Raw genomic sequence first — 25,782 nt, 5'->3', positions numbered from 1 at the left:
TAGATTTAAAAACAAAAATTTTTATGAATTTCTAATTAAAAATAATTTCCACATTTTCGTGATTTGTAAGTGGTTTGTCAACATTTGAACTTTAAATGCTTGTAAAAAAAAATTGTTGCTATAGGTTTTAAATATTTTTCAAATATCATTTTAACAATATATTAAGAGCCTTGTATTCAATTTTCAAGCATTTTTACCCAAAAAATAAAATTGTATTGACATTCATAAAAAGAAAAAAATTAGAAACTGAAAATGACCGTTAACAAAGAAAAATTCAAAATATTTTGAAAATTTTATCGTGTATAGAAAATGCTAATATAAACAACCATAATGTATCTACGTGTATCTACATGTCTCTATCGGTCATTTGTTTTAAGAGTTACCTACACCAAAAACCAAAATCAATTTTCTCAAAAACAGATTTTGCGTAAGAATTCCCGGTTTTCCTTAATTTTTATTTTGTTTCTCACTGCGCTTTTGAAATATGGGATTTTGACCTTCTCAAAGCATCAACTAGATTCACTTTCCCATCAAACAAGATACTGAAGTTTAAAATCGAACCATTATTTCGACTATTTATCGCTCCGCTCAGAATCTAATACATATTTCAATGAGAACAATCCTACATAAAATATTTCTTTCTTGAAATATAATATTTATTTTATACTACAATATAAAACTTTAATTCAGCTAGAATCCTTCACCAGTTTTATAAACTTTCATGGCATGGTAGGTACTCGTGCAACATATGAGTATTCATAGTTAAAGAAAATATTATTTTTTTAAATTAAACAAACGTTGCAAATTCTTTATGAAACAACACAAAAAAATCAGTATCTTTTATATTTCTTATAACCTTGTCATTTTTAGATGATATAATAATTTTTTTTAAGTTAAGGACGAAATTATTGGTTTTAAAATTAATAAATGTATGATAAATGACTGATATTTTTGAGACAGTTTAAAGTTTCGAAAAATTACATGCAGTACTAAGGACCTCAAATAAATAGTTTAGAGAGATTTTTAATATTCTTGGGTACTTTTGAGAAAGTCACAAAAATATGTTGAGAGCATTAAAACAGTTACTAAAAATCAAATATATTTGTATTTTAAAACAACACTGCAGTTAAACAATTTGGTTTAAGTTGTCATTATCCACTAATTTCTGCACTTCACTCGGCTAACATCCTTGGAAATCCTTCGAGAATGCTTAAAAGGCGATGATGTCATGACTTGGCTCAGTAATAAAAAATAAAATAAAAAAAAATAACAAATATAATATGTATAATATAGTCTAATCATATAATCGTTCATATTTGAGTGTTACTGCTGAGTGACTTCTCACATCATGTCTCCACGTCTTTATATTATATTTTTTTTCTCGCATTTATGCTTATGGTACCTAAATAAAAATTGTATATATAGTCCAATAAATGTTAAAAAAAGTTGTCATTGTAGATTTGTTTTAGTTTCAATAAAATATTTATTTTGATTTATGAATTTACGAATAATGAGTATACCTACGTGAATATACAAAATATAAGCTTTAATTATATATCTAGATACAACTTGACAAAGTTATTTCTCAAACGTTCAATATTAATCATCTGAAATGCTAAATGGTAACGTGTATACGTATATTTAAAATAATCCTAAGATTAAACAATATTCATACAAAGCTTAAATAAACTTGCATCATAAATTCATAAATAGCTAGTAGATCTTAGGAATTGTCAATAGGTCTAAATAAACAATGAAAATATATTAACTAGTGTGTTTGTTAAGACTTCAGAGGATTAAATTAACGTGCAAATATACCATAGTATAATATGTGTATCTTACAAGCCAAATTTAGATCTAATAAACAGTAGTCAGCTTATTTATCGTCTGTACAATTATACTTGAAAGTTATTTATGTCAGTAACAAAATGAGCACCTAAATAAATTACTAATTATGAGTAATGTGTGTAAAATGTAAATTATTCAAATCTATTGGATTACTATAATATTGGTTTAAGAATGGGAAAACGTGTGTAATTTATGAATTGATTTAAACGTATTAATATACCTACTATACCTAGTCCATATAATGGCAACTGTTGCCAACTGAACACAATATGCCTACCGATTAATGAAGAAAAATATTCTATTCAGTTTACCTTAGATAACGAGTGATAGTAATATTTACATAAAGAGATATATGAATAGGAAAAAAAAAATTAATTATTGTACAGCAAAAATGGTCTACTACTGGTTACTCCTTAAAACTTTTGAAGCCCTCATTTTTCTTTAAACTTAATAGTTTATATAATAATGTAATTGCAGTAAAAGTATAATGTAGGTAGTTTTGGTAGTATTTTTTTGCATTATACAAATTATTTGTGTAGGTATTAACTACTATCTTAAATATCTATTATCTTTTGTATTATAATAAAGTGCACTTTGTATAAAAATATTTTCTCTTATTTCATAACAGATTTTAGATTACAAGCAAAACAAGAAATGTATATTTATTTTTGTTGTGAACACTATATCAGATAGAAGATTAAGCTAAAAGAGTGTTTAAAAAGTTTTATGTAACAATGTCGTAGTTATAAGATCAGAGATTGAGTCGGGATGGTACTTTGAAAAGAAACATTTTTAGATTACCTATCTCAATAGTTTCTCTAAGCGTTAAGGAAAACCATCGATGGCAATCAAAAATCGTTGAAGAAATGTAAGTAATCTCGGCATCAACTGAACTTAAAATCGTTTTTTGAATACGATGGATTATCATTGCTTTCAAATTTTCTTTCATAAGAAACTGCTACCCTAGCTGCAATATGGCGAGTGAAGTAAGACTGATACCAAATACTCATTTACTATATTTTTTCTATCTATAAGGTTATTTTTTTCAGATGAAAATTATAATTAGAAGTTAAAACAATATAAGTCTTGCAGAGTGTATAATGCATGTTTTATTATAATTTTTAATATAGTGCCTTTTCACCATATATTATTCTTATTTTTCTTTGACATAAATTAATAAATGTACAACTGGTACATACGATTAAAATGAAATATTTATAATCAATGCTAAGAGTAATAGTGTCCTTAATCCTTATAATATAATGTAATGACAGTGTATTGTTATTGATATGTAATTTAGTTTGATTTCAGTTATGATGATGATTTAACATCAAAAATATATGTGGTTTAAAATAAACTTTATGTAAGCTTAATGTTATTTCAAGTTATATTTAAACGAAACGAGAAGAATATTTTAATGTTTGAAGTACGTGCAGTTGTCGTTCATAGAGAATTCTTTTTTACTGGCACAGGGTATAGTTCAGCAAACTATCGTAAATATAGTTTATGTAACACGCATAAAGGAGGAAAATCGATCGCAAAGTTATTTCCAAGTCACAAATTACGCAATTTTCAGTTATAATTTAATTTATTATAAAACAAATACTATATATAAACGTGCAATATCAGAATTTCGAATATACTGTAGTGTGTAGGTACTATATTACACTATACAGCGAACGAGTCAATAAACTATTATATTTTTGCATTACCAGTGTAATACGGAACAGCAGTACACCACCATAGCCCATTATGTACCTATATAATAAAACATAATACAATACTATATACATATATTACATAATATAACAGTTACTCTGCGGTCTTGTTCTTCGGACACACACTGCACATATCGCATACAGTACTATTCTTATATTATAGTTATATTATACATCTTATATTCTTATACAATGGCGCGGACGCGTGTATCGTCGTTACCCCGTACCGAGAACAATATTATAGTTTATGTATGTAATAGTTATTATACTCGTTCCGCAATACAACGCCAGACTCTAAAATCGTAACAACAACAATAAAGTCGTCTGTTTTACGAGTATACTTTACAATTGCTACAGTATCATATTATATACGGTGTTATTCTGTTCTTTTGCCGAGTTTTCATTTCCACTCGTTCGTCAAATTTTTTTCTGTTTACACACGCGTGTGTTCCGCGGTCGCTGTGATAACCTGGCGGGCTATATATAGCTAGCTACCTATTATATTATATTACTCGTATAAGCGCGTACCCACATTACACCCTGCACCACATAGTAGTGTAGCGATAGTCAGTCACCGGTCTTAATTTGCATATACGTCGTTGGTGGGGTGTGGCGGGGTGGACCTGCGAAGAATCGCCGGGCCGCATTGACCCAGATACCCACTAGCTGCGAAGACACGCGCGCGCGCGAACGCTGGCACCGGGACGTCGGGACACGGGTGTCGGAGGCGACCCGCGCGAATCGAGGCGGCGCCCGGGCGGGGCGCCGGCACCTCGGGCACGCCCACGAGCGGATTCGGCGCCGGCGGCGTTCGAAGGGACCTGCCGGTCGCACTGAGCGTCCGTCACGCGCCCGAGCTCGATCACCAGCCACAGTCGCGCCGCGTTTTTCCGTATGTCCATCTCCGTAGCGTAACACAACGCCAGCACCACCATCGTCATCACCACCACTACAAAAATAAAAATATACATTATTCTCCCCCCCCCGCCATTCCAGGAGTCAAAAGCGCCCCCTCACCCTCTCCTACAACTGCACGCGCATCGCCACGACCGCGACCACTACTCGCACCCTCAACCGCCACTGCACAGGAAACTCGATCGCGATCTTCGCTTCGAGATCCTGAGTGCATAGCGCCATAGCTGCCCGTCCGACCGTCCTGCATCACGAGGACTGCACTTTGGGCACAGCGGCCACGGTCATCATCAACGTTCCGCGTCGTCGCCGTCCGCGGTCATCGTTGTGATGTGCACCGGCAGTTGGTGATCACGCGCGTGCGGTTACACGGGGAGTCGCGGCGTGGTCGGTACGCATAGTCGACGCTCGGTCAAGGTGGATACGGACGCGACGCTCGCGACGGCCGACCAAGTCGGACCGGCTGCGGCGGGAGACGGCGGCACAACCGGCAGCAAACTGCACGCTGCAATCGTAGCGTCCGTCGCGGCGTCGCCGCAGAAGTTGGCCACTACCATCAGGGGCTTCTGGAACTCGTCCGCGGGTCCGGCTGCTAACTCGGTTCTGGGTGAGCATTGCTATTATAATATTACACTGCAAAGTCTTTATAATAAATTATTGTCACCGTTACTATTATTATATTTTGATATGAGCAAGTGAGCAACCGTTTCCAAGATAAGTCTATTTATAAGCAGTAAGTGTATATACGTACGTACGATAAGGGTGGGTTGAAATAAAACGTAATTCAAGACGAGTTCATTAAAGTGAAACACAAATGGCATAAAACGTGAGGAAAGATGCGTTTTGATTAATTTAACTAATATAGTTATTTAAGGGCACATAATCGTCGGCAGTTTTGAATCAAAACGGGTTCAAACCCGGGTTACGGGGTGTAAGAACCGTGGTAACCCGCAAAAAATGTGGCCCGGTTTTTAACGCGAAACATGAAATATTTTATCCCTTTTCAGATTTATACCATAGAAGTCTACGACCACACCATTTGGCAGCCGCGATTTATTTGTCAGAGTCGAATTATTATTTACCTGTACAGCGCGAGAAATCTCTGCAACGACCATGCCAATTATCTGTATATATAATACGCGTTACTTGCTACAAGTTTGATCTAAAATTATGTATTCAGCGATTAGTATGATGTTATACCTACAAGAGGATCAGTGAAGACCAAACGGTTAACTGTTGGACAGTTATAGGTATTATGCGGATTATTGTTTTTGGATTGCGTCTTTGCAGTACTCGAATGAAATGGGTTATTATGGAATATTATGGGTTGTTGAAATTTAACTAAATACGATGGTAATATTTGCCATTCCCGTGAAACGATTGTAAGCCGTGTTTAATGACAAAATGTTTAAACTGATTCATGTACATTAACGAACAATGATAGATCGAGGTAGGTAACAAAAGTTTCATTACATTTTGATTTTATGACATCAAAACCTGTATAACATAGCCCATTGGTAATATTATATAGTAGATTTACGTCTTTCATTTTCTAACACATTTGTATTCATTCCATTACTTATTATTACAAGATGGTATAGTACTATGAGTTATGGCTATAATGTATTGTTGCGTGCCAATATCAACAATCGTTTGAATAGATACGACTTCAGTTGAAGTTTAAATAAATATTTACAAACAATAATTAAATATTATGTGTATTTAACTAATCTTGAAAATATTCCAAGTGTTACACCAAATTTTATGCTGAGTGACGTAAAGGTGCATACAGTAACTCTGTAAATTCACGTCTGTCTTGTTTTTAGTCCCAATTTATGAAGTCCAGTCAATGAGATAATGATGTACATTGCTGCCTCTAACTATGATAATTTTTATATCAATTTATAATTCTCAGAATAATTTTGTCTCTTACATACCAGATGTTACCACAGTTCAAATTTACATTCCATATAACTAAATATCGATTTTTGCATGAATTAAATAACAATGTATGATTTACATGTAATATTCAACATATTAATAACATTTTACAAGAAATTGTTATACTCCGTTTGGATTATATTTTACTTGTTTGCATATATAATAATATGTTGACTGTTTTGTGAAGTACAGAGTATATTACAGTGTTATATTCCATCATTATAATATTATTTTAACATAGGTAATCAATTTATTGAATTTATAAGGAGTAAGATATAGGCAATAAACTTCTCATGTTAACGAAACAAAATATGTATTATCTCAGTTATTTGATATTTCTCCATTTATATAACAGTAGATAGATTTTTCTGTTACATTTAGTATTTACCACAGTTTCGTATTTATGGAGTGGTGATGACATAGGCATTTCCCCTCAAGACACTTTTTATTCTTTTGCTTAATGCATATTTATTTTTAAATATATTATTATACTTTTACATTTTAATTTTTAATGATTTTTAAGTTATATATTTAATATTTTGCCCCCCCCCCCCCTCTTAAAAAAAAAAGATTCACAGCTTCGTCACTATTTACTAAGTCACAGGTGAAACACAAATAGTTTCTGTGATAATATTTTCCTCTATCTAACTTGGTGAAGCCTTACCAAAAAAAATACCTACTTGAAATCGACTTTCCCACAATTTTGATTTTTTGATTTTAGCTTCTCCAAAAATTGAAATACAAAAATGTTTAAATACTCTTTTTAAATTGATATTTTCTAAAATTTGGGGGATAATATCAAAAATGTGGGAAAGTCGATTTCAAGTAGACTTGACGACGAATTCAAATCTGTTTTCAGAATTCTTATCGCTTCAATAGATCAATTTGAATGTTTGGCAAAAAACACGTCTAAAATACTATGTCACGCATGTGTTAGACAAAAACATAAAATCACGGTATCGAATTCCCTAAAATGCAATACTCAATATTGGGTTGTCCACTATTTTAATTTCAAATTACTTTCAAATTTCAATTTTTAACAGAGTTAAGAACACACAACGAAGCGATCCAATTTATCGATACACCCGTCTTGCCTGATTAGGCTTATTTAAAATAAAAAAAATTCTGATTGGAACTTGGTTTACACAAAACTAGCAAAGGTGTAGACGTGTTATAAAATATATTGCTTAATATTTCTCAAAAATACTTAAGAAGGCCTAAATTAATGATTTAACAACAATGTAAAAAAATCTGTTGTCAGAAAAAAGAAAATACTTATCTAAATCTCAAATTTGTCAACCTTAGATATTTATCAAAGATATCGAATTTGATTACTTACCAAATTTGTTAACAGAAGATGTGTTTTATTTAACAAGTGCAACATTTTCGAGATCAATCATTGTACAACGTCGACAAGATATTATCATTTTTTTAAAAGAAAAAATAAACATTTAAGAAACCATCGAAAGAATATAGTTGAAACATATAGCCCATTATTTTAAAATAAATGCTGTAAAATAAAATATTATTACTCTTATACCTATACTAGGAACACTAAATAATTTATATTTCATTAAGTATTAAAACAATATTTTACAAAAATCTCAATTTCTCGACATTTTAAAATTCTAGAAAAATAAAATACAACATAAGGAATTGTTACTTGGAGACTAGTGAATCTATATTGTAATATTGGTAAGGTTGAAATCTAATATATTTTCGATTATAATTAATTCAATTTTTTGAGATAGATTTATCCCATATATATAAAATCATGTAATAAAATATTTTAAACTTACAACTTAAAACTTTTATTTAATATAATTTTTAAACGTCAACGACATAATCTAAACAATACTAACTAGTACCTATAGCGATTATTGATAATCAATAATATTTGTGTTGAATGTGGTTTAAAAAGAATCTTATTAGGTTATATATAATCTATAGATTTTCCCATTCATTAAGTGCAAGTTAAATAAGTAATAACTCATAGAAATTGGGTAACCCAAACTATTAGAGCTTTTAAAACTATAATATAAGTACAACAGCAATAACTGAAATATTTGATAATATTGGTTGTCAAATTAAAACAATATCATCGTCTACTATATTACATCCTAATAGTTGTACAGAAATTGAAATCGTTTTAACCATGGCCTTCAAAAATTAATTTGAGCAAATTATTTGTTGTACATAATGTTGTACATATGATAATTACGTAAATTTTTTCTCCGACCAAGAGAAAATAATACGTATAATATTAATATGTTTATTGGTTTTTAAAAATCATTACACCTCGAAATCGAATTTGAATAGTTTCACATTTTAAGTTATAACCCTCGCACAAGACGTGCTTTTTTAACTGGCTTTTAAAAGCTCAAATTTTGTGGACAAATCTTTAGCGTGTAAATCCCGTAAGAATATAAAGATATTCAGACTCATCAATACATAATGTAATATACATATATAGATGTATATTTACCATTGTCGTCGGTCTGTGTACGCAGTCAGTTAGTTGGGTTTTTGTTATATGGGGGAGAATATAGAAAAAAGTAACCTAATTTCTGATCCCACCGTGACGGGCATACGTATATTATTATATATATATATATATAGGGGGATGGTAGAAAACACAACCGAGACCGCGTTTGCATTCGGCTTTCGAAACAAAAGGCCTATAGCAGTTGTGGCGGCTTTTTCTCGCTGGTATTTTACCACTGCCGCCCGCGGCCATCAGCCCTCGGCAAACTCAATTACTTCCTGTGAGCACCCGCTGCCGCTCGCCGCCCCAGTTGTGCGTCGTGTACATGCAGGTCAACCCCTCTAACGATAATTTTCTTTCTTTAGTTTTGTTTTTTTTGTTTTGTTTAGATTTTGAGGAAATCGCAATAAGAGCCCTCGGGAACCGCGCGCTGTTACTTTACGTCGGTTCTTTGTTCCCAGAGTCCGGAGCTCGGTGCTCGTCTCGCCCATCGTTTCGGTTTTATACCGTCGTTTTCGCTTAGATGTATATTATAATACCTAATTACTGTCGTACAATACGTAAGTACCTGTAAAGGCGGTGGAGGTGGCACCAGTTCGATCGGTCGCCAACACCTCACCCTCCCGTCAACCACTATAATTGACCCTCCATCGTTCTATCCGCCGCCCAGTGCCCGTCGTATAGACCGCGCGTGATGACTTGCGGGAGCTTACGATACTCAAATATGGACACGGATGAAAAGTTCTTCCAGCGGAGCGCGAGTTTCCGTCCACTCGAAAACAAAACCACGACGACAGCTACGTGCCAATAATAGCAAATGGTTATTTGCTTATTAAATTATACACGCCGGAGTATTACAAAGATATTTTGTAATGCGATGAAGCAGCGGCTGACTTACGTGGTTGTCTTCGTGAGGCAAGAATAGCTCGTAAAACGCCGTTGTCGTATACGACACGCACGTGTAGGGTACACATACACACACACACACACACACACACACACACACAACACGTATAATTTATAACCACTGGGAAGGGAATAACGAGGCGGAAAGACTGAGGAAAAGTTTAAGTGCGCACGGTCACGGCACCATTCGACAAATCGGACATGCGACGACGATATAATATATTTTATGCACAAGGCCTATAATATAACGAACAGGCGACCCTCTCATTTCGGATATTATAATAATGACGAGCCGTGGCGGGGTTGATTAGGTGCACCTACCACAGTAACAATAGTTATAACTTATCATAGTGACCACCTCGATCCGGCAACTGTACAAACTAAAATGGCGATCCCGTCGACGCAGCAATCCACTCGTAAAAGTTCTTCGAATCTAGCACCTACAGCCGATATTTCGTTGACTAATGACTATTTAGTATACTATTTGTATATACAGATCGAAGACATTACGTTAAGGCCAGCCAAATTATGTGCACGTCAACGAACGCACACAGGTCAGGACTCCTATCCAATATCTATACATAACGTATTTAGGTATGATACCTCATAATGTACACTTGAAGACCAGTTTTAGTTAAACAAATATTATTATAAAATCATAATGTTCGTTCGAATATTTTTAAACGGAATTTTTCATCGTGCAGAAAACGTCGTATATGTCCACATAGGTGGAATCTGAGGTAAATTCTTAAGTGGAGGTATGGCGGTCTGTGGTAAACATCCATAAGGTAAAAAGACACTATTGTCCAATTGGTTAGGTATCTGAGGAGTAGTTGCCTCCTTGCCACCAGAGAAATTAAAATAGTAAATAGGTACAACGCACATACCACAGCCCGAATATTTTACTCGATTTTATTTTTATTAAACTATTATCGTTATAATAATATGACATGTATTATAACTCATATGAAAAAAAAAAATAATTAAATGATATTATAAAATGTATTGATTAGGTAGGTAGTTGTCATTGTAAGATTATAAATATACTTATATTTATCAAGGAAATTAAATCATGACTAGAATATTTAATTTTTTAAAAAATCTAGTATTAGTATTTCAAAATTGTATTTAATTTACACGTTTGATCCATGTGACGTGAGTTTTAAATATTATTTTATTTTTTGTGCTGCTGAATTTTAAGTGATGTTGTTTGATATAGATATTAGGTTTACACTTCTTGTTATCGTTAATTAATTATTCTAGGTTTTCCTATGACAATTAAAAAAGATAGTTGAAAAATACAGTTTTAATTTAACGTCAACTTTTCGGGTAATCGTATAGAATATTTGTTGAACAGTTTAATTGAAATAAGGTACTAACTATAGTACAAATTAACATATTCAGTATTCAGACCATTTAATCAATATTGGTTATTTCTACAATTATGTATGAATACTATAAATATACACAAGTAGCTATCAATTACCTATATTATGTAGCTGATATACCAATTAAATATTTACGATTTTTAACAGAGTTACGTACGGTTTCTATTTATTATTTTTTTTAGATTTGTAATTTAATCCATTTACTTTATTTTCATAAATTAAAAAAATAATACTATTTCAGACATACATGAAATAATATAGAACCTTCTAGGAAATTCATCAATACTCAATATAATTGAATTATTAATTTATGTTCTTTAAAAAGCTTTTCACGCAAACATTTGATATTTGTCATTCAAAGCCAAACGTTCAATTATTCATTCACAAATTCCATTAATCCTAAATATTTATAAAATACTAAATAGTACAATTAATTGTGATAGTATATTTTATGTTATGCAATTATAATAATTATTTATTGAATCCGAACCAATTTGTTATAAGTATATGGATGCTTTTATTCAGATAAGTAATAATACAATTTGAACAAATTAATGTAGATACCTATCGTAGGTATTATTTAAAAATAACACGTTTAGAATAATATCTCCGTTAAAATTAAAAAAAATAAACTAAACTTGACTAGGTATTTAATTATTAGAGCGATAACAGTAGTCATGTAAATTTACTAAAAAAAGATTTTATTAGTTGTATCAATATTTTAAATATGAAATAAATCTATATGAAAAGAAATAAAAATCGACAGTAGTTTTTTATACAAAAAGAAAGAAATCCAGTTTTTTTATGTTAAAAGCGAAGTGGTTGATTTAATTTCAGCAGAACACCGGATTTTCGAAACGTGATCAAATTGACTTAGGTGCGCACGGTTAAAAATATATTTTCCGCCACGTTAAGAATGAGCTACCCCTTTCAGAGTTTGCATAAACAATTTTTCCAAACCAACACATTTCAATAGAAAATTTTCATTATTTTTTTTAATTCTTTGAGCGTAACAGCTTTTAATTTATTTCTTAGGTAAATACAATTTATTTTTTTTTTTATTTCAATTTATAAACTTAGGTATATAGGTACATATTTTAATTGTACGATTCGCCCATGTATTTTAAAAAGTTTGTAAAATGTAATTAACGTTTATTAAGTTATCATTATTATGAACAAACAATTTTACAATATTGGCATTTTACTTAATGTAAATAATTACCACAGAATATTTCAATAACTAATCAAACAATCAGTAATCGTAAAGCAAATTAAATTGTATTTTATAATAATTAGGTAGATACTAAAGATTTAGTACTTATATAATGTATTTACGGTTGTTATAAGTTTAGATATGCTTTAAGTGCATAATTTTGTATGACAATTTCATCTTAAAATAGTAAGTAATATAAATTAGTATGTAAATTGAAATATAAAATTGTGATTCAATAATAAATCTACTAAATTACATCGATTATGTTAAACTATGCAAAATATGTTGAATAAATACTCAATATTAAATGTAGAAATTTAAACAAACTGTAGTGACTGGGTTTTTATTTAAATTATAACAAAGTTCAACTTGTTCATAAAAAAATTAATTGAATAACTAAATATGGTTGTTTACTAGGTAATACAAATATAATTTATACAACAGTAATTTACATTTTCCATGATTGGAAATTTTCTTTAATATATTATACTATAAAATGTAGATAAAGTCCGTTTAGCTGAGAATTATTTTTTTTGTAAATACTTTTTTTTATGATTAGGTTTAGCTTAGTAATAAGTGTATTTTAATAATAAGTCATATATATTTTTAGTCAATAATTGAATTTAATTTTGTTTAAAATTTCAAAACCACAATTCTTTTGATTACAAATTAAAAACTTGAAATTTGAATAATACAATTTAAATTTTATTTGAATTCATCTGAACTTATTGATTAAGTACCTACATATTTTCCAATGTTAAATATGTTGTTCATGTATTAGTCAAGTACATGTCCAATATCTATTACGGGTTATTAAAATAAAAATAGATGTTAGTTCCTACTAAATAACAAACAAATTCACCAATTTGAGTAATTGTTGGTAACTCGACGAATAAAATGTCTTCTCTTTTACTGAACTATTTTACATATACAAATTCATTGATGTTTTTTTTGTGTACGTCAAACGAATCTGCATCGAGCGAAGAAACACGTACATTATCGACACTCGAACCCTATAAAATGAACGAAACATACTAGGAGGGTTGCTCCCTTCCAATGTATATGGTGACCAGTTAATTAGCAAATTGCATCATTAAAAATAATGAGACAGGGTAGTGACTACAGTGGATGTCTTTATAAACTTTGCTAAAATGTTTGTGGGGGACCAAAACAAACACGAAAATCATTGCTAAGGGAAATGATGACTAAACGTAAATATACTGATAACTTATACTTTATTCAGCATTTTTTTTTTCAAATTATTAACAATATTACCTATGCCATATAAATAATTTTTTTGTTTTCGTTTTTTGCAATAAATGTACGATATAGGTACATTGAATAAAAAGAAATAGTGTTAAACATAGCCAAAAAATAATTATATTTCACATAACATAACTCAATTATAAAGGGTAGGTTGTTGGGTCGGTTCGTTACGATAGCAGCCATGTAATTTATTTTCAAAATGTAAAAGAGAATCGTTTGTGCCGCGAGGTTACGCGTGCAATTGACAGTCCCTTCGATTGACAGCTTTGTAACTTTAAATAAACCTAAACCCTCAGGAGTATGTGGCATCTGTAATTATCGCGTCTTTTACACTGATCTGGTGTTAAACATTAATAATATTATTATCAGATTATACTAGGTACTATGTATATTATACTAGAAGTATATATTTATGTGATTTAATATTAAAATAAGAAACATACATATTATTAAGTGTAACCATTAAAAATTGTAAATAATATTATCAAAGTAAAATGTACGTTTACTTAATAAATTGTTTAAATCATTTTTCTTAAAGTTTTTCTCACAGCAAAGGTGCAGATTTCATATTTATTTAATGCATTATTGTTGTCTATATTATTGAAGAACTTTCCATGATGGATTTCATACCTTTGCAATGAGATACACTCATTATTTTTCATCTATTGTTTTACATTAATTTTCTAACACAATTATTTTGTATCTTTTTGTTGAAGGTCTGGGATCAATCATGGTGAGTTCCATCATCGTTTCATCGGGGGAGGTCGTGTAATGTGATATCAGAACCTTCACCATGGAACCATCAGGGAATCCACTATTTCGGTGTTGGAGCGCTGTGGGCACGTTCCAAGTGCCACTTATTAATTTAGAAGTCAACGAGTTAAAGGAAATACTATGGGAGAAGATTCAAGAGCCAGTTATTCAAAGAAGACTGATCCTAGTAATCGTGTCTATAGCATTGTTGTTGGACAACATGCTATACATGGTAATTGTGCCAATCATACCAGATTATTTGAGGTACGTAGATTCTTGGGGTGAAATCCCCACGGGAGTAAACTTTACGGATGATCCGATCACCCCACCTGCCCACCATGGACAAGATTCAGCAACTGGAGTATTATTTGCATCCAAAGCAATCGTACAACTCATGGTGAATCCATTTTCTGGTGCTCTAATCGATCGGATTGGATATGACATACCAATGATGATTGGCTTATCCATTATGTTCCTATCCACCTCGATATTTGCATGCGGAAGAAGTTATTCCGTCCTTTTCATAGCTAGAAGTCTTCAAGGAGTCGGATCTGCATTTGCTGATACTTCTGGCTTAGCAATGATAGCTGATCGATTTACCGAAGAAAATGAAAGAGCTCAAGCATTAGGGATCGCATTAGCATTCATCAGCTTCGGTTGTCTAGTAGCACCACCTTTTGGGGGCGCTTTATATCAATTCGCTGGTAAAGAAATTCCATTCCTTATACTAGCATTCGTTTGTCTTGTTGATGGTTTAATGCTACTCCTCGTTATGAAACCCATAAAACAACAACTCAAAGAACAAAAACATTTGAAAAAAGTTCCAACCATACCCATATGGAAACTCTTTATGGACCCTTATATTGCTGTATGCTCCGGAGCCTTGATGATGTCAAACGTTGCACTTGCATTTTTAGAACCTACTATATCACTCTGGATGGAAGATCACATTACTCATGACAACTGGAAAATGGGGATGATATGGCTACCCGCATTTTTCCCACACGTGTTTGGTGTAATACTGACAGTAAAGCTATCGAAATTGTTCCCGAACTATCAATGGCTTATGGTGGCTATTGGATTATCTCTCGAAGGCCTTAGTTGCTTAATAATTCCTTTTTCAACCTCATACAAAGTTCTAATGATTCCTATCTGCATTATATGTTTCGGAATTGCGTTAGTGGATACAGCTATATTGCCAACCCTTGGGTACATTGTAGACGTCCGATATGTTTCAGTTTATGGTAGTATTTACGCGATTGCCGATATTTCATACTCATTAGCTTATGCCATTGGTCCTATAGTGGCTGGTGAAGTGGTAGAAATGATTGGTTTCACTTGGCTGAATGTCATCATAGCTGTTTCCAATTTAGCATACGCTCCGGCATTGATGAGGCTTAGAAATATTTATGACTTCAAGCCATTCCAGAATGAGGCAAATATACTTATGGCTGACCCTCCAGATAAAGAATATCAAACATATGCCATGCAAGAACAACCCATACCAGTTAATAGCGAGTATAGTAGAATGGAAGGACACTCAGAAACTGATATGGATGGCCATGTAGCGATCGAAAATGAAAATGCCACATTCCATCAATCGCAGGACACCAATCCTTTTAGAAGATCATCTCAACCAGCACAGGATAGGAATCCATTTAGGCAACAGCATTGAAATGCTTAAACGAGGAAACTATTGATCTGTATTAAAATAGAAGGTGAGATGATTAATAGTATCACACATTACCGTTTTTAAATGAATAGTTTCTCGGGAAAAAAAAGACTTAATACAAATTATATGTGTAGACTAAGCAATATTATATCGAGTAGCAGTCATGTTTAAAATTAATGGTGGAAAAAACCCATTATTCTATATGGTCTATATCGTTCCTTATTTGTTTTTTGGTAATGAAATATTGATTGAGTGTTAATGGGAAATATGAATATTTAGAATATTTATAATATAATTACTTTATTAATAATTATGATTATTATTATAGCTGGTATTCAATATATTTGAATATTTCATTTTTACAATTTTAAATCATAATTGTGCATCAGCTATTATAAATTATTTAATGATTAATACATTTAATTAACATAACACTTAATTTATATAGAACAAAATAATAATAAGTTACTATTATAAGAAGATTTAACATGTTTATTTGCATCGATGCATTTAAATAATAAATAACTAAATTTAGTTTTGGATCATATATTTTAATAAATATAAATAGCATACAAAAATTAAGCTAGACAATTAAAGACACTCTATATTATCTAAATAATTTCTATTGAAACACCAAAGCATCATCAATTGACATCATATTGTTTAATATAATCATTAAACATGTTAGTTGTTACCTAGTACAGTATTCTATTTAAATCCAGTGCAATATTCATCAACTTTGTATCGCATAAACTACGTCTATTTAAAATTAACATTACTTATATTACCTATTTAACAATAGTTATACATCGAATAAACAATACTGACAAGAAACATAAAATATGAATAATACTTATTTTACTTTAAAACTAATTTTTTAGTGATACACTTCCCACGAAAAAAAATTAAAATTATTCAATACATTTTACTAATTTACTAACAACTATTTTAAATTTACATTATACAAATTGAATGTTAATATCATAATTTACGTATATAAATATACTAATTTTAGATCACTTTTTTAAATAATTAAAAACTAAACATTCTATTATATTTTAAGTAAATTAAAGGTAAAACTAACTTAATAAATGACAAATTCTGTAAAAAAACATCAACGTATAAAAAATATCACATAATTTTCCGTTAAGTTAAATTATTTAGATTTTAATGTTTACCCATTAACCATCGGGCATTGAATAAAAATGTTCGTATATATTTTCTTATTTTCCATAGTTCTAATAATATTTGTAATAACACATTGTTATGAACATTAAGAAACAGAACTATGAAAATTAATAAAATATTACATATCACTTTTCAGCGTTAAACAGTTAATATATATATATAGCATATATATAAATAAATTATAAATATTTCGTACTTTCATAATGCTCAAAAATTACCAAAACATATCAACAGAAATTAAATTTGAAGAGTTTCAACTCGTGAAATGTATTATTACGCAAACACAATTATACAATTTCAAATTACATATCCATGTGAAAAGTCGAGCTTGTAATGTTAGCTTCACGTATTATAATACTATAATATAAAATCTATTAAATTTAATCGGTATAGACTACTTACAACTTATTTGCCTTAACCATTTTCAAGTATCAATTATTATTTGTTATATTATTAGGTAATAGGTATACATTATTAGTTCATAAGTATATAAGTAGAATAAGTAGATATTATATAATTATCTTAAGGGGTAACCAATCATATCAACACATATCATTAAATACTAAGTTGTACATAAATTAGCAATACTAATTACTAATAATAAACATGTACAAAAATGTTTATTTTTATTATTTTTTTTTTATATATTATATACATTTTAATATTATTATTACTATAATAATATTTACACTTAATCGTGTAAGCAACCAAGTTCATACATATCATAAAACCAAATTCGATACATATCATTGGTCGAAATTATTGTTAGTTAAGGACTATATGTTAAGGATTATAGGTTAAGAACAACTATATTAAGAATAATTAAATATAGATTGATGTTTACTTAGACTATATTAACATTTACAGTGAACTATGATTTCACATTTTATTTAATTTTAATTTTTGTCTTTACCTTGTAAACAATTTAAAAAATAATATAGGTACTTATAATCGATGACTTTAGCTATTCGTCTACGTCCGTCTCGTATTAATAAATCTATTTTATTGCATAGAAACGTAGAATATTGCAGTAAGTATTGTTAAACAAATTAACTAATTATAATATCAATGTGTTTTTATGAAATTAAATTCCTAAAATTAATTTTTCGTAAATGGTTTGAAACATTGTTTGATTTATTGAATGTCAAACTTATTAAGTTGTTACCAATTTCATCAGTTTTTATTATTTTGATTAAATTATAAAAAATATTATTAAGTCCTTCTTGTTCTTTTTTATTATTATTGTTTCATTATGTTTAATGTTAAAATATATTAATGAAAACAATTATGTATTTAAGCAAACACTAAACAATTGTATTTATTTATTATTTAGGACTACTCTGTTTTCCATTAGTCTAAACATGTTAGATAAAATAAATCTTAATTTTTAATGAAAATAACTAATTTGTTCTCATTAAAAAATACGATTGTAAATATTATGGCAAAGTACTAATGGTATATTTATAGGTTACTAATACACTTCTTTGTATGAATAATATTATTATTATTATTATCTAGTTGTTATTTAATCTTGTTGAAATTTATAACCATGTCATTATTGTAATTTAATACAAATAACAGTTAATACAATTATTACACTTGTTTACTGTTATAAATTATAATCCTAGAGACTAGAATGTTAAAATAAGTAGTAGTAGATTACAAAAAGCTTGTTTCGTGAACAATTAGTCAGCCATTAAAATGTTTTTTTGATCATGATTTTATATTGTTATCTGACCTGAATAAAACATTATATTACATAAAAAAAATTGGTTTTTAGTTTAAATTCGTTGAAGGATTTATTTTGATGGATAAAAGGCGCTTAAAATACCTATAATAAGTTCCTAAAATAAGTTTCCTAAAAACAGTAAACGGTTGAATAAAGTTAATAAAGAAATACTATGAAAAATTTAAAAATACACATCATTGTAAAGCAAATATATTTCTAGCTCCACTTAGTCCAAGTTCGATGTTTTTTAGTAATATCATATAGTTTTCTCATAACATGTTTAGGAATTAATATGATGAGTACTATTTAAACACTCGTTGTTTCTCATGATAATAATATAATGTAATAATTAAATGTGTGCATTGTGCAAGGTTAATTTAATAATTAATTCTTGACTGAATCGTCAATGAATTTATCACTATAGGTACCGTCAATTGCTACATGGAAAACTCAATAGATAACGAAGTAATAATATGTTTTATATAATTATGGCTATAATAGTTAAACCATAAAATACTCTTTGGGGATGAGTCGAGACGAATGGATTAAAATTATTTATAAAGGTAAAATTCAATTCCATATTAAAGATATAAATAATTTATATAAATCTTTAAAACATAATTAATTATTGTCATTGACATGAAAATACGGTAGTTATACATGTTATATTTCATTCTTTTGAAAATTTATCCTGGAAATCAAATGTTTTGCATTTTGCATTTAAATATTGATCAATTGCGTACAACGTATTAGTTAATTGTTATTTGTTAATTATGTATTCTATAGAATACTATCTGCTATAAACAATACATAATATGTGTATATTCACAAAAAAAAATTACACTGTTTTGAATTGTGTTAGTATTTTTGCAGGCTTTTTTTCCGCGCATACTATACAGCATACACTTTATAAACCCCTGACCGGTGTATTAAATATGTATGTCCCCTGCACAACAAACATCCCTAAAGAAAAGCTTAACAGCGTTGCCGTCAGTCCTTTTGAATATTTTAACAAATTCGATCGGTTTTTGAATGCCACTCCACTGCACAGTCTAGATGTAGGTTTATTATGCTGTATTCTTTATTACAATGCGTCAACGAACACTTATGAAAACGCATGAATTGTAATTATATGTTTGAAAAAAAATATTTGTACAAAAGAACGGCAAAATAATATTTTTAAAACAACGTCGATGTTTTGATTAGAAATATCGTCTGTTTATTATACGTAAAAGCATTATAAATGTATAATGGTTATATATAGGTAGTGTACAATAGTGTTAAAAATACGAAATGTAATATTTATTACTTATTTCAAACGAACGTCAACTATAATTAATTTATAGTTACTGAAGGTCAGAATGTATATATTGTTGCAACGTTTATTATTTATTAATACCCATGATATAGTATTAATATTACTTTTAATAAACTAAAACAAAGTTCAGAAATTTCCCAATTTAATATTTAATCACTTTCAATATATTAAAGAAAATAGTTACCACTATATATTATTTGACAGATATTCCTGTATATTTTTGTTTTAACTCGTTGTGATTATTATTTATTAGTTAGTTGCAGGTTTAATCTAACTTAGTTATAAACTTATAAATTATAACTATTTTAAGGTGTGGTACTGTGGTGCAAAACAACGTGATAATAATTGGATTAGTTGGTTGTTTTAAGTGTGTTATGGGTTGGTATGAGGAAGGGACAAGGACGATATACGTAGGTATACCTATACCATAAAATCTTCTTATTTTTTTTTTTTTGAGATTTTGTTTTACGCAGACTTAATTTATTATAAATCACTATAAAAACCTTACAAGTAAGCAACTTATTAAAAACAAATTTATATATTTGTTTTCTTAATGGGCCCGGTATGATAGTATTAGTTATTTTTGTTACTACAGCTGATTATTATTTCTCGTCATCAAAAATAAAAAAATTAGGTAGCTGCTACCTGTTTTACTGTTGTCTTTGATACTTCTTGAATTTTTCCAAATTATTAAGAAAATCACAAACAATTTTATAATTTTAACCTTAACCCAAAATACCAACTAAATCAAATTGTGTAACAGAAATCACCCTTGGTGTTGAAGTCAGGAGCAAAATGTAATAATAATAGACACAAAATTATATATTTATATACATAAAAAATAGATTCATGGTACAACCAACAAATTCCTTGTTCCACTCAGGAACTAAAATTCAAAATCGTAACCTTTTTGTATGTGTAATATTTTACAATGTTTATAATATTTTTAATACTGGTAAAAAATAATATTTTCTAATTTGTTTTAAATCAACTTCCAAGCAAACAATTTATTATATATTACAATTATACATTTTGACATTTAGTACAAGTGTATTACAAATAATCGTGTCATATAAATTATATTATATTTCACTATTTAAGTATAGGTTCTAGAATACTTCCTATATTTGACTTATTCTCACATGCATATATCATTATTTATACTGTTTATTTTTCACATGTACCTTTATACCAAATACTTTTATTTGCAAACTGCATAAGTACCTACATTCAAAATGTAATATGATTTAATGTTCAACCTTTAAGTACGTATCTCGACGAAATTCGGTCGCGCGAAAGGGTTAGTTTCTTTGTGGAATTTGACTCGGACGGGGGCAACCTCGGAAAGTCAAAACTGAAGAGGTTTCATTTTACTATGAACTCGGCAGAGGGGGAATGTCGGACTATTTTGTACAAGTTTAGTCAAAAAAAAGTAAAATCCACCCTAAATTCATTTGGCACAAGTTCAAAAGTCTGTACAATTTAATCATCTGATGGGACCATCAAAGGCACATTTCCGACGACACCGTCGAGTGCTTTTCGTTTGGCGTATGGTCCGCGTTCAATAAAAATATGGATTTTTCAATACAATAACCCTCGACGCAGACCGTGCGTTGCCATTGATAAATTGTTATTATTGTCGTTGAAGTGGGCACCGTGGCGATTACATTAATTGGAATTCGACCGGTGAAGTGGCTGCCGTGGCTGGAGAGGATATTATAAAGAAAAGTGCATTGGAGACACGGTATTTTCATATTGTGGTTCGTGAAAGTTCTAGTAAGGATTATGAATAACATGTTTTTTAAAAATACACAATTGTAAAGAGACGAGTGACTTAGTATTTGGTTTGGTTTTTTTTCCATCTAGCAAATAATATAAAATATTAAATTAAACCTGCCTACGCAAATCACAGATAATTTGTACGACTTGGATTCTGGATACGCGCTTAAGGCTTAACCATAAATAAATTATCATAGTTATATCTTTATACCGCGATACTTAGTAAAATAAAAAAAAATAATAAAAGCAATTTTAGTGAACAGTAATAGTCCTGGAAAAAGTATAAAATTATTACTTTAACTTTGTCACTAGTAGATTATTAACAATATTAAATGTGAATGAAAAATAAATTTTTAGCATTCCCATAACATGAAAACTTTTCACTTATTTTATATTATGTACCAACAATTTCAATGTTGTCAAATGTCTTCGTAATTATGCATTTTTAACATAAAACAATTAAATAATACATATATTGTAAATATCAGCAATTTGAATGAAAAAAAGCTAATATACGCCATATCCGTGTGTGACCATTTTGTCATTTTGGTAAAACACTTTGATGCGAACACCTACGTTGAAATTTCTAATGTTGAAGTAGAAAAAAGTAATTTTGTTAAGAAATATCAAGTGGAACTCATTTACTGCTAATAAACTACAATTTTGTGTTTAAAAAAATGTACGAGATAGTATAAAATGTAAATTGCTGATTTTCAAGATGATAAAAATAAAGTATGAGTATAAGTTGGATTATATTATTTACTACCAACAATTAAAGTAATTTGAATTACAAATCAATATTAGATCAGCATCGATGGCCGTATGAAATATCTATATTTTATGATTAGTTTTTAACTTTGAGCATAACTCATCAGTGACGTGCACAGTGGGGTTCACCATATGAAAATGTTTTTATAAAACATATATGTATATATATATTTAATATAACCTCCTACCTCCCCTGAAAATACGCGTGTACGCCTCTGCTCGATATATCATGTTATGTCTATAAGAACATAATGATTACAAATCACAAAATAATATGTAACATATAATATTTTTACTCCTAATGGTTCTGGTTAGACTTTTAGATGAAATGTGGACACATTTCAAATCATGCAACATTGTAATTAAGTAGGTAATATTTTTTAATGGACTCCAAAATGTACAACTAATTTATGGCAATGAATCTGCTATTACTTCATGACGGTTCAACGAAAATGTTATATGTCTTCCATAATAACAAAGCAAAATATTATCATAAACATTTTATTTATTTTAAATTGAAAAAAGTAATAATAATTAAGTCAGATATAGCGACGAAAAACTACTTTCCAAGCATACAAATGAAGCATCAAAACTTACAAATTTTAAATTATTCATCATACTTTCAAATGAAAAATATTCGCGTACCACAAAAAATAAAATAATGTTTAATTACATTCGTTAAAATCTCTTAATTATTTGGCAATAATAATTTCGAGTATTTCGCGAAGCTTTATACAGAAACGTAATTTTTTTCATGAAAACAAAAATGAAACATGTTTTTATTTTTAATTTTCACAGCAAAAATTATAGGTCTACCATACGATTAAATTATAAAATATTTCATTCGGAGTCTTAAGTGCTAGCATAGCATTTGTCATCGCTATGTATTTTCACATTTTGAGATAAAGTTTATTTCGCACTACTGCCTTTCCTTTCTATATATATGTAATCGATAATATTTATTTTTCTCCGTCTCGGGCTTGTGTCAATATACCTATTAAATATTTTTTATGACCGTCTCGCGTCGTGTGTCTCGGACGAGAAATTATCGCCGTGCCCGTCCCACCCGCAGGGGTACGTGTGTAATTTTTACGCCCTATAAACGAACCACAACCACGCGCGCGTTTATATATATATATGTGTGTTTATACCGTATATATATATTATATACGTATACACTAGCTATATCATAGTGGACCTAAATCAATGCCAAAATTTAGATTAATAAAAACCCCGTCGAAAGTATCCCGCGTTGATCCAGGCGGTGACACGACCCCGCGGCGGCGGCGGTGGTGGTGCAATAGACGCGTCGGCGGGGTTGATGAATAGCGGCGCAGCGTTACCCTCCCCCTCCCCTTTCTTCCAGCCCGTAATCCAAGCACGATGTTGTGTGCGTGTTTGCGTGTTTGGGTGTGTGCGTGCTTGGGTGGGTGCGTGCGTGAGTGTGTGGACACTGCGTGGCAGTGTACATGTGTACGAGGGTAGGTGGTCGTGGTTAGCTTTGCAGCACGCGTTTTGGATTAACGGCCACGGTGGGGGGGGGGGGAGCTAAGGGATGGGGGATTAGTGGATTACCCTCCGGAGCCCCGAACGAGACGAAACGAGGCTTTGCACATACTTGCGATGCGCGAGACGACCGGCTGACATCGCCCGCAAAGAACCGGCGAGCCTCAAAAATGATTCGAAAATATATTTTTATATTTTTAACGGCCGTATATACAGGATGACGTGAATAACAATTAATGTATTGCAATGGTTTAAAAAGCTTAGATTATATTAATTTTAAGTTGTTCATTAATATTTTCTGAGAAGAAGACCAATTATTTTATATTATTTAAACATTTTTTTAATAATCTAAGCCTACATTTAAGCATTAGGCTACGTTTGTTTTAAGTTCAATACGACTTGCAAACTTGCAACATCTTAAATTTAATGACAATAACAAAATATATATATTATAACTACAAAAATGAATACTATCTATTTTGTTTTAATTATTACATAATATTTATGTTACCCATTACAGTTACAGAAAATAATTAAATACAACTAATTTATTAGTATAGACTATTTTCACAACGTATAATATCATATTAAATACTATAGGTACCTATACAAAGTTCAGAATTCGCATAAATTTTAATTTTAACCTCAGATTTATTATTCTCTAATTCAAAAAAGCTATTATTACCGTAATTTGTTTTTATTTCGTAGATGGGCACACTACACAACAAACTACTAAATCTACCAAAAACTGTAATGCCCGTTTTGTCCATTTTCGTAACACTAAAAGGACCTCACACAGCGATACTCACTCGAGTTGAAATAATGTAGTTTAATAGCTTAATGTCCATTTTGGTGGTTTTTTTTTTACCGTTTTCCCCGTTAAAAGTCCTAATCCCCAACGAATCGTTGCCGCGAAAACCCGTTATTATGGTATATATAATTTTACGAAAGTTCCGTATCCCCGCTGATCCCCTAGGGGTAGTGGGGCAAAAGCGTTTTTACTACCGAAGCGAAATACCTTGTCCCCCATCTGGGTGTACGCAAATCCCAAGAGAGCCGCAGGGATAACTTATCGTATATATAATGTCACTTCTCCCCTTCATCCACGTGTTTGTTTGCTTCCATCTTAAAACATTCGAACAACAAACATTAAAGTTTCCTGAAAAAGACAGAGCCAGACATCCCTTATATTTCTATTTAACTCGCCTACCTCCTGCAAATACTGTTTTTTTTTTTATTCTATTGATTGTCTTTTTCAGTCACACCAGTCAGTAAACTAACATATATACAAGACGTATAAAATACATACTAGTATAAATAAAATAAACAACAGACAAATAGATTTATTTAAAGTCACTATGTTATATCAGTACCGTAAATCTTTTATATTAT

The 25,782-nt window shown here is 30.4% G+C and overlaps 1 protein-coding gene across 1 annotated transcript; it reads left to right on the top strand.

Annotated features, from left to right (window-relative positions):
* Positions 1-4,389: 4,389 nt before the first annotated feature.
* On the top strand, positions 4,390-19,073 carry LOC132949256 (vesicular acetylcholine transporter). The gene is made up of 2 exons (XM_061020045.1): positions 4,390-5,085; positions 14,394-19,073. The coding sequence occupies exon 2, from the start codon at positions 14,471-14,473 to the stop codon at positions 16,103-16,105; it is 1,635 nt and encodes a 544-aa protein (XP_060876028.1). The 5' UTR covers positions 4,390-5,085; positions 14,394-14,470; the 3' UTR covers positions 16,106-19,073.
* Positions 19,074-25,782: the final 6,709 nt, after the last annotated feature.

The sequence above is a fragment of the Metopolophium dirhodum genome, chromosome 7, assembly GCF_019925205.1.
Source record: "Metopolophium dirhodum isolate CAU chromosome 7, ASM1992520v1, whole genome shotgun sequence".
NCBI classification, from domain to species: domain Eukaryota; kingdom Metazoa; phylum Arthropoda; class Insecta; order Hemiptera; family Aphididae; genus Metopolophium; species Metopolophium dirhodum.
This window is presented reverse-complemented; position numbering and strand designations above follow the sequence as displayed.